The 15,601-nt window shown below is 46.1% G+C and overlaps 2 protein-coding genes across 3 annotated transcripts; both read left to right on the top strand.

Moving 5' to 3' along the window:
• Nucleotides 1-3,266: 3,266 nt before the first annotated feature.
• HOXB8 (homeobox B8) lies at nt 3,267-5,270 on the top strand. Of its 2 annotated transcripts, none has more exons than XM_033168993.1 (2): nt 3,267-3,963; nt 4,898-5,270. In XM_033168993.1, the coding sequence occupies exons 1-2, from the start codon at nt 3,537-3,539 to the stop codon at nt 5,200-5,202; spliced, it is 732 nt and encodes a 243-aa protein (XP_033024884.1). In that variant the 5' UTR covers nt 3,267-3,536; the 3' UTR covers nt 5,203-5,270. The 2 variants fall into 2 exon arrangements, with proteins under 2 accessions (XP_033024884.1, XP_033024883.1); XM_033168992.1 differs by having other exon boundaries at nt 4,895-5,270.
• Nucleotides 5,271-8,532: 3,262 nt separating this feature from the next.
• On the top strand, nt 8,533-13,982 carry HOXB7 (homeobox B7). Its single transcript, XM_033168995.1, is given in 4 exon segments — nt 8,533-8,721; nt 8,724-8,785; nt 8,788-9,076; nt 13,672-13,982. Coding segments are annotated over 4 exon segments (651 nt in total). The 5' UTR covers nt 8,533-8,675; the 3' UTR covers nt 13,926-13,982.
• Nucleotides 13,983-15,601: the final 1,619 nt, after the last annotated feature.

Here is a 15,601-nt window from a genome sequence, read left to right as displayed (position 1 = left end):
ACCATAATAAAAATATTTTCTTTTCATCAGAGGTCCCTCGTACAGTATGCCGGTGATATAATGCAAGCGACTGCTTCTAGATCCATTGGCGGCGCTTTGTTGGACATCGTGCACTAAACTCTACTGCGCTTGGTAAAAGCGTTAACTTCCAAGACAATTTAGCACTCCACTCGCCAATCCCTCTCGTCTTGAATGCGTATGCGTATCTATGTGTGTGTGTGTACACACACACACACACAGAGAGAGAGAGAGAGAGAGAGAGAGAGAGAGAGAGAGAGAGAGAGAGAGAGAGAGAGAACGCTAATAGCTGGACTTTTCACATGTTTGTAGTTATGCATTTCCAGGTTACTAGTCATACACGAGGATGCTACACTTGTCTATCACGAAGGAGGCTAGTTTTTTGTTTTTTGTTAAGATGTCAGCAAATCCTACTGTTTGCAAATTTATACAGACACACTCATCTTCAGGCAATGGTGATGGGAGAAATCAACCCCGCTCCTTCCGAAATCTTCTTAGAGACATGATTTAAACTTTTGGGCAGCAATCTCCACTCACTAGGGAATAATCCCCACTGGACACAGTGGGGTTTACTCCTGAGCAAACATGCACAGGATTGTGCTATAAAGCTGGAATCCCGTATGCGCTTACCTGAGAGGAAACCCCATTGCACTCAGTGGTGCTGACTTCTGAGTAGGCTTGCCTAGGAACTCAAACGTTAAATCGTTTACAATAGTGGAAGGGAAGGGAAGGAAGATCCTGTTCTTATTTTGTTATTTTAATTCGTGAATCTATGGGTTGTTATAATCAAACTTTCTTTAAAAACTCATTTGTTATGCTTAGTGGGTAGTAAAAGAGAATATAAATAAATAAATAAAACCTTTTTAAAAAGAGAGAGCGAGAGAGAGAGAGAGAAAGAAAAGCTTACATTTAAGGAATCTGAAGCAGTTAACGCTCCAATTGCGTGGGATTATAGATTTGGATCAAATTCCTCTTTTACGAAATAAAGCAAAATCGATTTTACTTTAAAACAAACAAGCCTGGATAAGCTTTAAATGCCCTGTCTTTCTTTCTTTCTTTCTTTCTTTCTTTCTTTCTTTCTTTCTTTCTTTCTTTCTTTCTTTCTCCCTCAGTTTAGATACAGGACCATAGTCGGAGTTACCTCTTTCGAATGGTACAGCTTTGAATATTGTTTTCAACATCAAACCTTTTAAAGTTTAAAGGGATTCTATTAGGTTTCGAAATGTTTCGGGGGGGTGTTCTGGGGGGGGGCTTTTTAAGTTTCAGATCTGAGATGTCTGTTTTCTCCTTTGAGGTGTAAACAAAATAGGGCTGCTGGGATGATGGCGTGGGTAGTGGGTTGGTGGAAGAATTTAGATGGACCCAGGGCAAGAGAAGATTGGTTCAAATACCCCAAGAAGTGGGGTATCTCAGCTTAAGTGTGTTGCAGAAATGAACTTCATGTGGGGTGGCGGGAGGGGGGAGAGGAGGAAGCTTATGGGGATGCTCCTATCTGGAGAGGCGGTGATGGTTAGGACAGAGGTTTTTCGGAGGTGGGGGTCCGAGAGGAAGCTCCGGTGTCTTATGATCTGAGGAAACGTCTTCATAATAGTTGCTGACTACGTTAAAGGGTTCCTAGAATTTACCCCCTGTGTGCTTATATCGAGAGAAATTGTCGAGTTAGCATGTTAAAAGCTGAAAGCAACTTTAACAAACGTCAGTATAAAATAGAAATACCCCCCCCAATCTTCCACCCCCTTTTCAACCTCACCCCACACACCTCTCAACGCACACCCTCTTTCCAGTGTTAAAAGCACCTGGTGTTCTAAGTTTTCTGGGGGTGGGAGGTGGGGTGACGGTGCTGAGAATGGGCTATTATGAATGCTCATAAATGTGGCGTTTTGGAGGTGATAAGAGACGCAACATCGCATCTTCTTCTATGTGGAAGGAGAGGAAGAGAGGGAGGGAGGAGGAGGAGGAGGAGGAGGGAGAACAGGAGGGTAGAGGGGGGGAGGAATAGTAGAGAGAGCCGAAAAGTCAATGTTATATATGAAAAACTATAATCATTTTAATTCAGTATTGACACCCCAACATCTTGCGATAATGGAGTTTAGGCGCCAATCGAAGCCTGGGTTTTTATAGCAGTAGGGGAAAGAACTCGTAAAAACCCTTTAACAGCTTTTTATGTAGTGCGATATAACCAGCAAGAACATCTCCGGGTGTGCGCGTTTTTATTTATTTATTTATTTAGTTGTTGTTTTGTTTTTGTTTTTTATTTTATTTTATTGCGCTTTATAGTTTGTTAAACAGTTTACGGCCCCCTCTTTTTCTGGGGGGAGTTTTTTTTTTAAACAAATGGGCCATTTCTTTCTTTTCGTGCTGATAGTTAAACCTTTATCAATAATAAGGAAATTGATCATTAAAATGTTAAATCTGACTACCTCGTTTGTTTTAAAATATGTTGAGGCTACAGGACGCCGTACGATTTGATAACTTGGTATTAAAATACCAATTACATTTATAGGAGGCTTTTAGAAAAAAACGGGTAGCAATTAAATCCGGCCTCTTTTTACAGTTTTCCAAAGCAACCCTGACATTTTCCAAAGGCTAAAACTGCCTCGTTAAAATAAAATAAAAAAAAATTTAAAAAATCGAAATTAACGATGGGAGCGAAGCCTCTCTTTAATTTTCCAACCCTCCCCAAATATCAATCTTTTGGGTGGGCTTAGGTAGATGATTTGTCGTGAGGCGAGAGATATCTCATTAACGTAGATAGTTTAGCATATTTAATCTCTATATTTACCCCACCCCACCCCCCTCGCTCCCTCGCTCCCTCGCTCTCTCGCTCTCTCTCTTTCTCTCTTGTGCGCGCCCTCTCTCTCTCTCTCTCTCTCTCCCCCTCGCTCTCTCTCTCTCTCTCTCTTTCCTCCTCTGTCTCACTCTCCTTTCTGCTCGCAGGCTGTTCAGAGTCCGTGTGGAGTACGTGGAAACCAATAGGATGACGGTTCCGTAATAGATGCAAATGATCCAGAAAAGACACTGGGAAATATGAACAAACTCATTTGCTCCGAAGTAAATCACGGAAAACTGTTTATGAACTGGCACCTCTCCTTGGAAATGTAAAGCGAGAACTCTTTTTAAGTGCCGATTTTTTTTTAAAGGGGGGGCTGAAGAAGAAGGAGGGGGGAAAGAAGAAAAAGGAGAAGAGCGAGAGAGAAAGACAGAGCGAGAGCGAGAAAGAGAGAAAGGAATAATAATAATAATAACAATCACAACAACAACAAAAGCAACAACAACAATAAAAAAGAGGAATCCGATACCATGTACTGTGGCAAAGAGTTTTGATTCAATCCTCGGGATTTTTCCCCCCTTCTTTCTTTTAATCTATGTATATCTGTATGTATCCCTGGAAACCACAAAGACTCGTGGGTTAGCATCTCATCGCTTCCATCTGATTCCGTGGCTAAATATCCTGTGGCTTTTTGATAGACCCTCACCTTGTTACCTGCATCTTTACCTATTTAAAACAAGCTATTTATATGACAATGAGCTCCTATTTCGTCAACTCCCTCTTCTCCAAGTACAAAACCGGGGACTCCTTGCGCCCCAACTTCTACGACTGTGGCTTCGCCCAGGAGCTCGGAGGGAGACCGACGGTGGTGTACGGGCCGAGCACCGGGGGCACCTTCCAGCACCCCACCCAGATCCAGGAGTTCTACCACGGAGCATCGTCTCTCTCCAGCTCCCCTTACCAACAGAATCCCTGCGCCGTAGCGTGCCACGGGGACCCCAGCAACTTCTACGGCTATGACCCGTTGCAGAGACAAAGCATCTTCAGCGCCCAGGAGTCCGACCTGGTGCAGTATCCCGACTGCAAGCTCGCCTCCGCCGGCCTGGGAGAGGAGGCGGACAACTCGGAGCAGAGCCCGTCTCCCACGCAGCTCTTCCCGTGGATGAGACCGCAAGGTGAGGAGGCATCATAGAAAGGGCCCGCCGCCGCCGCCCAGCCACGGCCGAGGCATTTCCTGAACCCATAAAACTAGTTATCCCTCCTTTTTGCCCACCTCTTCCACGATCTTCCTCCCTCTCCCAACTCCCCTCCCCTCGCCCCCAACCCTCGGTTACTTTTTACTGTTTTATGAGCGTAAACTTTTGCACCTCTCAATTGCTTTATCGCTTAATCACCCTGAAAGGGGAGCCTTTTTCTCCTGAATGGGGAGAACTGGACTCCCCCCCCCCTCTTTATTTCAGTGTGTGAGAAGCCTTCCCTAAAGTTTATGGTACTTTTACAACCTCCGAGACCCCCTTTTTGTGTCTCTCCTTCACCTCCTCCCTCCTCCCTTTCCTCCCTCCCTCCCGGGCCCTTAGTTGTTATCTTTTAACCCTCTGGAGAGCTGATGGGGTGTAGGAGACGGTGGTGGCATTTACACACACACACACACACACACTGTATAAAGGAGCTGGCAAAAGAGGGTTCTTGCAAGTAAACTAAGATGCTGCTCGGGGGGCGGGAGGGTGTGTGGGTGTTCGCCAGAAAATGACCCGGTTAGGGGGAGAGAGGGGGGGAGTGTTGGGAGCAATATTTCCTTTCAAGAAAGCAGGCTGGTATTGCAAGAGCGGGGGGGGGGGGCTTGAGCGCATATGTGGTCCTCGATGTCTCCCTCCACCCTTCCCCGGATAATTACCCTCCCCCTTGCAACGTTAGAGAAGGGCTGTTCCTCTCTGCCTTTGTGTGTGTGTGTGTGTGTGTGTGTGTGTGCATCCCTCCTCTCTCCTGCTCTCTCTGCCCCAAAGCAGTTTTATGTGTCTTCTCTCAACCTCCCTTTTCTCTCTCTCTCTGCCTCTCTCCTTCTCCCTCTGTCTCTCCCCCTCCCACCTCCCTCTCGCAACACCCCAGCAGCCGCCGGACGGAGGAGAGGCAGGCAGACGTACAGCCGCTACCAGACCCTGGAGCTGGAGAAGGAATTCCTTTTTAATCCTTACCTGACCCGCAAGCGGAGGATCGAGGTGTCGCACGCTCTGGGACTAACCGAGAGGCAGGTGAAGATCTGGTTTCAGAACAGGAGGATGAAGTGGAAAAAGGAGAACAACAAGGATAAGTTCCCCAGCAGCAAATGCGAACAGGAGGAGCTGGAGAAACAGAAAATGGAACGGGCGCAGGACGCGGAGGAGGCCGGAGAAGCACAGACGGGGGACAAGAAGTAGGAGCTGGAAGAGTGGACAGGCAAGCCCCAGGAAAAAAAAAAAGAAATAAAGAAAAAGCCCCAACCTTTCGTCCTTCCATTAATGCCAGTTAACGTGAGAGGTGGTTGGGGTGGGCTGGGGGGAATCTCAACACTGCTTAGGGGAGGGGGGGACTCCTCTTTTATTGCTGTAAAACAATATAGCTGTGAGCGTCCTCTTCTTCTGGTTGTCCTTTGATACCCACAATGAACTATATCTATATTTAAAAAAGAAAGAAAAAGAAGACAGATTCTTGGAGTCTTTTTAGCCTTGTTGCTCTTTTTTGCGTTTTCTTGCCAGTTAAGAATTAGTAATAGTGTAATGCAATAGCTTCTGTTAACCATGACTGTGAAAAGGATTTCCTTCCCTTCACCCCCGTCTCTCTCTCTCTCTCTCTCTCTCTCTCTCTCTCTCTCTCTCTCTCTCTCTCCCTCCCTCTCCCTCTCCCTCTCTCTCCCTCTCTCTCTCTCTCTCTCAGCCCGCCTCCCCATCCTTCCTTCGCTCCCTCATTAGGAGACACACACTTCTCAGTGCTGTGGAAACGATGTACAAATGATATACTGCACTTTGGGAAGACTTCCTTTCTTCTTTGCCTTCCTTCCTTCCTTCCTTCCTTCCTTCCTTCCTTCCTTTTTTTTTACTTTCCCCTCTCTTTTGCTCCGTCTCGCCCACTCATATTATATATATATAAATATAAATATATAGAAATTATGTGAAAATGATACATAGTGCACTTTTAAATCAACATCTCTCATCTCTTCTCCCTCCCTCCCTCCCTCCCTCCCTCCCTCCCTCCCTCCCTCCCTCCCTCCTGCTCCCCCCACTCTCTCCCCCCCTCTCTTGTTGTGGTTAAACTCTTCAGGAGGTAGCTCTGAAAACACACACCCGACAACATGAAACTGCCTATTTATGCTGTAGTCGTCTCTTTTTTTCCTGTGGTTCATTTCCTCCCTTCCTATTTTTGGGTCCCGTTTTTTGGCTTTGTTTCTGCGTTTGTCTTTTTAAGTGTATCTTTAAAAAAAAGGGAGAAAAAAGAAAATAAAAATTAAATAGAGAAGTCCCCCCTCCCCTTTTCCTTTTAGTTAGCATGCACACAGTGGAAGAAGTTGTAAAAAAAGTATTTCCCCTCTCCCTGGGTTTTTTTTGGGTTTCTTTCTTCCCCCTTAGGTTTACTGTGGAAAAAAAGAGAATGTATACTGTATCCGTGAATTACTTTATGGGGAGGGCGGGGAAACTAATGCTATATTTTGTTGTTCTCTCTTCACTTTGTTCTATTGTCGAAGCTGGAAGCGGCGGAAGAAAGGAGTTACAATAAAGTTTACAAGCCACAATTTCCCCCGTGACATTGTTCTTTTCTTCACCCTGCCTTAAAATTTCCTCTGGGACGTCTTGGAGAGAAAGTTAAAAAACCCAGTAAAACCCCCCCAAAAAAACCCTACTCAAATGCAGCCAAGCCATTCCTACTGTCACCCAAAGAAGCCTTTGGAGAGACACCCCGAAGGAGCTCGTGGCTTTTGGAGAACATTGCACGTGAAGCGGAGCAAGGGCTTGCGAACCAGGGGGAAAGCGAAGGGGAAGACTTGGTTGTCCTTTTGAAAAGTACTGCAGGCATGTATTTCATGCCCTGTGATGATGGGGAGGTTTGATGGAGGCTTTCTGTGCCAGGAAACTTCTAAGTGTGTGTGTGTGTGTGTGTTCTGTCACCGCTGGATCCCAGCTCCCTTGTTCCTATGGTGTCCATTCGCCCCCTTCCCCTCTCTGGGTCTCTCGGAGTCTGTGGCACGTTGTCAGTTTGGCTGCCCTCGGCCCCCTCCCATGATGAGCGTAAGCATGATGTATACAACCTTCCTATTGCCCCCCCCCTTTTGCAACTTAACCTTGAAAAGAAGGACCTCTGCCAATCTCTTAACTGCAAGGCCATCTTTACTCTTATTTGTCATAGAAGGCTTTGATAAGTTTCAATGAAAAGTGTGCCTTTCCATTTCTCCCTCCCCCTCCCCCTTTCTTTTGGAAGCCTTCCTTGCTTCCCCAGCAGAAAGCAGAGTAACCAGCTGGTCACATTTTCCTTCTCACTGTAATTGAGTCCAGCAGAAGAGCTGACACGCTTAAATAGAGATCTGTTGTAATCTTTCCTCCTCCCTCCCCTTCTTTCCCCCCTCCTCCTCTTCCTCCGCCACCAGAAAAAAGCAAAGCCAGCTCCGAGACCCAACGCCTGTGGCAGTGGAATAAATTACATGCATAACTGAACGGCGTTTAGAAGGGGGAATAGGCAAGCTTGTGGGGGGGGGGGGAGCGGTCAAAAGATAAATATTAAGTATCACTGCGGTGGGGGGCCGATTTGTTGGCAGCAGTCAGATGGTGAGTCCGTGTGTGAGAGAGAGTGGGGGGAGGGGAGGGAGAGAGAGTGTGTGTTAATGGAAACTGTATAGTATATCTAGAGAAACCCGCCCCGAGGTCGTGGGATAGGGGAGGGCTATATACCTAGTCTGCCTTTTATCGTGTATGTGTGTGCGAGAAGAGAGAGAGAGAAACAGAGAGAGTTTGTCTGTATGAGAGAGTGTGAAAGGATGTGTGGGAGAGTGTGTTTGTGTGTGGGAGAGAGAGGGGCAGGGGGGACTGGGGACGGGGAGAGGAAAGTAGTCTACCCGTGATCAAAAAGGACAGTTCCTACTTTTACCTGCTTCTTTATAGAAGAAAGAAAGAAGGTAGGCTAGTATCCTCGCAAGAGGGGTCTCCTATGCTAGCCTCATTGGAATGAAGGCAACCCATGTAGACTTCCCATTCATTGCCTTGAAGCTTGCCCGGGAGAACTTCCCGCTAGCTGTTTTTACCGACAAAATGGGTCCTCCCTACCCCCTCCTCCTTCTTTCATCTTCCTTTTTCACTGTATTTTTCTGCCTCCTTTCCTTTTCCCATCTCTTCCCCCTTCCCCCCCCCCCACCTTGCAGGTCTCTTCATATATTCTTCTTTTCTGTTCTCTCTTAACCCTACCGCCCCCCCCCCCGTCCACCGACCACTGCGCCCGCTTTTCCTGCTAGTCTTACTTGAGCAACTGATATAACCGGTGGCTTATTGACTCGTTGTGCACATTTCGTCTCCTTCCCGCTTCTATCTTGGGAGGTTTTGTATCCTATCATCAATAATGCATCGTATTTTATAATCCCAACCAGTGCTCCATACTGTGTTTTTTTCCTCCTCTTCCTTTTCCATATTACAAGGAGGGGGGACACAGCTTGGGAGTGAAGGATGGGGGGGGTAGGGAGCGTTGGAGGGGAGGGGAGGAAGCTAGGCGCGGATTGGCTCTGCCGAGGCACGTGGACTCGAGTCACATGGCCAAGGGAGGAAAAAGGGGGTCCTTTTTGTGTAAATCTGGAGTCTAATATCCGTAATATATCACGGTACCTCGTAAAACCGACACTAAAACGTCCCGGCCTACAAATCACCCGCGCCAGATTATGAGTTCATTGTATTATGCGAATGCTTTATTTTCTAAATATCAGGCCGCAATTCGGTTTTCCCCTCCGGAGTGTTTCCTGAGCAAAATTCTTGCGCATTCGCGTGCCAATGGCCCAGCGCAACGGTTATGGCTCGAGTTCCACGGCCTCTTTCGCTGCTTCCATGCCTGGTCTGTACCCCAACGGGGGAGGCATGCACCCCCAAGCCCCCGCAATGGTATTCCAGCAGCTAACCGGCTGGAAGCCGCCTCTTTCACAGGCACTTTTCCCCTTTCGAGCAAACCTCTCCATGATGTGTCCGGGAGACGCGTCCAAGTCCAACTGCAACAAAAGCGACCAGAGAGACGCGGACTTGCGGCACGAAAACAACTTGCTGATATATCCTTGGATGAGAAGCACAGGTGAGAGTCCTCTGAGGGTGGTGGGTGGGAGAGGGGACGAGAAAACCTGGGGGTGGAAATATGCTAAATGATTTGGGTGGGAGGGGAAGTTGTGTTTGGGGATGTGGCGGACGGGGGGGGGGGAGGGAAGAGGATGGTGCTGAGCTCTCCTTTTATGACGTTTGCCTCCAAGGAAGGAATCTCTCTCTTCTCCTCTCTCTTTCTCTCTGAGCGACCCCCCTCAAGGAAGCAATCCTTCCATACATACATACATACACACACAAACAAACAAATAAGCAGCTTAAATATTTATTAGCTCGGCTGCTCCTGCTGCGGGTCTTCCTCTACGCGAAGAAAGGTAGCGTGTTGGGATTACAGAGCTGTAGCGATAATAATAAAAAAGTGTGGGGAGAGAAAAGGAAACCCACCCTTCATAGTCTCCCCCCCTCCCCGCGCCATATATTCATATGTTTATTAATTCCTGCAGCGGTTCCAAAGAAAGGAAACGTTGGGAATAAGTTTCCATGGAATACGCTCAGGGCGTTGTGGTGGGCTGTCGTTTGGTTTTGCTGGGGGGGGGGGGAAAAGCTGTATACAACGTTAGCCCTTACTTCAGGTAGACCCTTGGAATGAACGGCATGTGTTCGTCACGTCCATTCATTTCAGTGGGTCTCTCCTGAAGAGGACGGACATTGGACAACGACCCCAGGAAGAGAAAGACGCAAGGGAGGGAGGCAGGAATCGAGTAGGTCCGGGCAAGACAGAGGAGATTGTGCGGTTGTTGTCCTCGTTCCGCGATATTAAGAGTTTCGCTTAATTTGCTCAACACCGCTGCTAAGTCGACATTCCTTCGGAACTGGAGTTGCCAGCAAACATGTCGCCCGTTCTCTTTCCCTCGCTCTTCATCAAACCTGCGGGGGGCCCCCGGGGAATTAAATTACTGCTTCTGGAAGAGGAAATCGGAAGGGAATGGAGTGATAAAGGAGAAAGCGGAGAGGCGGGGGCTGGTGCAATATATCTGCCCTCCTCAAATTTGCTTGGTGGCACTTAAGAGCGAAGCGTGGAAAAAAAAAGCTGCAGTCCTATATACCCAACTGATTTGGTAGTAAGTCTTACTGAACTCACGGAGACTTACTTCTGGGTAGGGGTGTATTGGACGGCACTGTAAGTGGCTTGTTTACATTGTGGCTCTGGTGGGGTCGCAATTGTTTCTGTAGCAGGAGGGACAAATACCTCGGGCTTGTTTACATCCAGCTTCCCCCCCCCTTCCACCAACCCCAATTGTGTGTGAATCATTGACAAGAACCAACCCTGTAATCAATCTGTCTGTCTTTCTCTCTTGTCTGCTCTTGGCATTATTCTTAAAGCCAACGTGGTACATTTGTTTTCCCTCCAAATTTGCCAAGGCACCTTACAAAACAGAGAGGGGAGGGGGTGAACCCACCGCAAAATGGTGGTTTGGTGCACAAACCTGCTTACGCATATTAGATGCCCATAAGCCTATTGAATGGTGCCAGTGCCCATCTTATTACGAGAGCGACAGAAGGGCCAGATAAACATCCCCTGCTTTTCTTGTTTGCTAAGGCTTCTTAGTGATGCCTACCTCCACAACCAGCTCTAATTGACACCAAATCCTGCTACGGGACCAGATAAATGAATATTTTAATAGGACCACCACAATCACTTTGCTGGATGAAGGTTTCGAGTTGCACAGAAACGCTTCTTCAGGCTTAATGTTTCCAGGGAAAATTAATCAGAATGAGAAATGCAGTGTTTAAGCCTCACTTAAGCCTGTAGACTCTTGTGTCTTAAATTACCCGGAAAAAGCAGGATTGGGGTAGCAGTGGTAAAACATCGGAAGTTGGGGCTATTGAGCTACCCCCCCCACACACCCACATGATATGAAAGGGATTGCAGGTGTAGGAAAGACTTCTGCTGGCCTTCTAGCAACTGAGCAAATTGTAATGTTTTCATTTTGTTACCAGCGTTGTTATTAACAGGATGCCCGTGCCCACTGGGGTTCTTGCTAGCCAGTTCCGTGTTTGCTCTTTCTCCAAGGCTGACCACACGCGCTTATAGGTAGCTGGGAAATGTGGGGAGAGACTTCTGGAAAACCTCCACAACACTTCCCCGTCCTCCAGACACGCTGAGAGCAAATGTGTTATGGTACGACTAATTGTATAGAAAAAAAGGGCAATGTGAGGGAGGGCGCAGGGCAATGAAGAGTATTTTGCCAGTGGCCAGTTGCTAAATCCTTTATTATTATTTAATTGCATGGCAACACACACAAATAGGTAGAAGATGAACAGGTAGAAATATATCTGCTGCAAAATGTAGGGCAGTTAGGTTACAAGCCCTGGGTAGTGGAAATCACTGAAGGAACTCTACCAACCCTTCCTCTCGCCCACCCCGTCCACATCCCCTGCGATTTGCCAGGCAAGTCCTCTGATCGTGTGATAAAGGAGTTATCTTTAAAGACACATCGTCTGCGACGCAGCTTTTTAGTACTCTTAGGAGGGCGAGAGCAAACATTCCAGGCCGGGACTATATGCAGATTGCAGCAAAGCAGACGTGGGGGGGGGGCCGAAGAGTGGGAAGGAGAGAGGAACATCAAAGCAAAGTTCTCAAAGACCTAGCCTAATAGGTTGGTTTCTCCTCCCTTATTACCTGATCCATAAACTGTGGTATACAGATGATATATCAAAGCGCAATTTTTGTGTGTGCGCGCGCGCGTCTGGAGTGGAGTTGTGGGAGACACGGTTTGTGGGAGACACGGTTTAGAATAACCCTCTACTTTCTCCCCACTTCATTTGACGAGTTGGGTGGGTGGGTGGGCAGGGAGGAGGGGGCAGAGTGTCCTGTGGGTTGGTTAGGTGCTGAGAAAGACTCCGAAGCTCTGATTGCCGTCTGTAGAAGACGACGCGGTATCGTTGCTAAGGGTGGCTTCTTTGCCAGTTCCCAGACCTTAGATCCAGCTGGAGAAGGTTCTTCCCCCGCCCGCCTCCCTCTTCTTCTCCACCCCCACCTTCCGTCTTTCTTGTCTGCTGTTGGGTTGGATCTGGCCGATTCCGTTGGCGAAAAGAGAATGTGTCTTGGTTGCCCTATTCAAGAGGTTTATGGTGCTCCCTTCAACAGATTTTACAACCCACATTCCACAGACATCTTATCCCCCCCGCCTTTTCAGTCAGGCGGACTCTTCTACGACTCTTTTCTTGAACAGAAGACTATCGCCGCCGCCCCGTCGCTCCCCCCCCTTTTTTTTGTAAAACAGCAAACACTTCTCAAACCTCCAGAAAGTTTCAGATGAATGATGTAGCCTCCTTTGGCTGGACAGAAAAATCTATCTGCTCAAAAGCAGGAGTATCGATTCGGTTACGGGATCGTACCCACAAGCGGACTCTAAGAAATGACAGGAAATTGATTCCTGGTTTAAATCCAGATTCTTTGGAGGCCCGTGTAAAATAGTTGTGGTCGGTGACATGCACGCCTCTTCCTTTGAGGAGTTCCCATGTCCACATACTTTGTCCAGCTTCCGAATTCCCTAATGGAGGGGAGACCAATTTTTCTAGACACTCGGAGAGAAATAAAACACAAGGAAGGAAGGAAGTAACATTACCCGCGCATTAGCATTACTGACTTGAAGAAGCTTACCAGATGTGGACATTAATACTGGAGATGTTTCCAAGGAATTTAAAGCCATTCCAATATTTGCTGCATGATTAATCTCACACTTTTGGAGAAGGGAAATAACGCACCTTTTGGTAAAAAATACTTTCCCCACACGCATAAATCTCAAGTATTGGTGGGGGGTTGAGGTGTGTGAGAGATATACAGTACCTGGACATTTAAAACATCGGGTTTTGCTTGGACAAAATGTGAAGCAGTAGCAAACGCCTAAATCCATTACGCTTGAAGTCCTAGGCATCGTTTACCCGAGGAGAGGTTCCATTACACTCAATGAGACTTACTTCCGAGTAAACATGGGACAAGCTCAGTCTTCGCAGCTCATATATCTTCTTGAGAATGTAGAACTGCAAATTTAAAAGGCTACAATAAAGCCTTTGGGAGGAGGCATCCTGGTAATACCCATAGTATGTAATGTTCCTCTTCCTTTTATTTCGAGCGGAATTGCCTGCTAGTCTGCACAGGCAAAAATAACTTATTCTTGAGGTGTCATCCTGTGCGCAATCCTATGCATGTCTACTCGTAGTTAAACCTCATTGAGTTCAGTGTGACTTACTCCCAGGTTAGCCTGTATAGGAGATCGCAGCGTACAGACTAAGGTTGCAAGCCTAACCTTGTCCTGTTGAATTTAAAGGGGTTTGCTTCAAGGTGATTGGAGTTAGGAACAAATTTAACGTGGACAATCTTTTGTGGATTATGATACATTCCTTCCTGAGTTAAACTAAATCCAACCTTTATTTTAAAACAAACAAACAAACAAACAACAAACAAGCTTCTTGTTATAACAAGGCAGACTTAATTTAATTTGAATTGACTTGACCAGTACAAGTGGGCAGTGAATCCGGTAGGGATATACACATTAAGAAAAGAGAATCACAAAAGAAGCAGCGAGCGAAAGGGATCTGACGAGATTCTCATTTATTGTTTCACAGGGACTGACCGGAAGAGGGGACGCCAGACCTACACCAGGTATCAGACGCTGGAGCTGGAGAAGGAATTCCACTACAACCGTTACTTGACCAGAAGGCGACGCATCGAGATAGCCCACGCTTTATGTCTTACAGAAAGACAGATCAAAATCTGGTTCCAGAACAGGCGCATGAAGTGGAAAAAGGAAAACAAACCCGCAGGCCCCGGATCAAACGTCCCAGAAAAACCAGATGCTGAAGAAGATGAAGAAGAGTGAAGGGGGAAGAAGGCGGGGGAGAGGGAAGAGAGTGAGAGTGGAAAGAGAAAGAAAAAGAGAGAGTGTGTGTGTGGTGTGAGAGAGAGAGAGGGAGGAGATGTTGGTGAGAAGAAGCTTCAGCAAAAACTGAACTGTACTGTCCAGAAAAAAGGAAGAAACGGAATTTTAAAAGTGAACCAATAAAGACTGTACATTAAACAAGAAACGAAAACATCTAAGCAAAACTGAAAACATGAAAAAGAATGGTTTATTCTGTTTCTCGACACTTGGAAAACTACCTATATTAACATTTCTCTGCTTTGTTTTTTGTACAACAAAAATGAATAATAAATCTACCTATTAAATGTCTCTTTAGAAGCAAATATAATGTTTTGTTCCCCTGTGTGGGTATTCATATAGTCCCAAGTATTTGTAAATCTTCCTGTTTAAAGAAAAGGGAGGGCCTTTTCCCCTTCCCTAATGTAACTTTTTTTTTATTAAGAAAATGGTATATGAAGTGAAAATGTGGACGTGGTTAGCACTTTTTCTTAGAAAACGTATGAAGGGAACACAACGCTTAACATTAAGACGACTGTTGTACATAATTCTAAGAGATTTCTCCCTTTCTATTCTCCCCTCTCCTCTTCGTAGATTTGTGCCTCTACGTCTGGTTACCGGTGCTGTATTTTTATTTTCCTTTTATTTTCCTTTTGCTTGTTTTTTTTATTTTTATTTTTTTTGGTTGGTGTAGGTATATTTTTACATGTTGGACAATGGACCACTTCCTTATTGCCGTTACTAGAGGATCTGAAAATTAATATTGTGCTGAGTAAAACTGATGTATATGATAGATAGCAAATAATTTAATAGTTGGCCAAGCCTTTTTATTCGTATTATGTGATTACTATGCGTAGAGAGAGGGAAAAGAATCATTAAAAAAGAAATAACCTTACTGAAGTCGTGTCCATTAATGGGTTTTTCTTCATTTGGGGGGGCTGCGTGGATGGAGTCAGTTGCTCCCTGTGAGCAGAATCCATGGGAGGGGGGCGGTGGTTCTTGTAGAAGTCCTTTGTCATACGCAACCCCTTCCTTGTTCCACTTGCGCAGGAGACCTTCCTATGGATTGTGGCCTGAGTGAGCAAATCTTAAAACGTAAAAGAAAAGGGGGGAATTTCTATTTGCAAACTATCTTCATGGCATCTTTTTTATTTCCTTCAACGTGCGGTGTGTGTATATATATATATATTCAGATATGTGTGTGCATGCGCATGCACACACACACACACACACACACATACACACACGCAAGCACGCACATATACACACAGACATATCTTAATTCTACCGTAATAATGTACAACTCTGTGTTGGCCATACAACGTTAACAACTGTGCTAGGGGAAAGAACCGTGACTAAGAATGTAAGAAGAGTTGCGTCTATTTGATGATTACATCGGTGGACCACCCTTCCAGCTTTGATCTTTCCAGACTCCAAATAAACAGGAAAAGAAGAAATAACGGCATCAACAACAACTTAAGACTCCCTCGATTTGAAAAAGCGAAGCCGCCTTTCCAGTAGCATTGGGTGTGCTTCCTTGTTTTGCGTTTTTATCGACTTATTCGGCGTTTTTTAATTATGGGAAAACGTCGCTTCCATCATTGGAGTCAAGTAACGCTCAACATCAAAGCAAATATAAA

The sequence above is a fragment of the Lacerta agilis genome, chromosome 14 (assembly GCF_009819535.1).
Source record: "Lacerta agilis isolate rLacAgi1 chromosome 14, rLacAgi1.pri, whole genome shotgun sequence".
In the NCBI taxonomy this organism is placed as follows: domain Eukaryota; kingdom Metazoa; phylum Chordata; class Lepidosauria; order Squamata; family Lacertidae; genus Lacerta; species Lacerta agilis.
The sequence above is the reverse complement of the archived record's forward strand: the minus strand, read 5'-3'. Positions and strand labels throughout refer to the sequence as shown.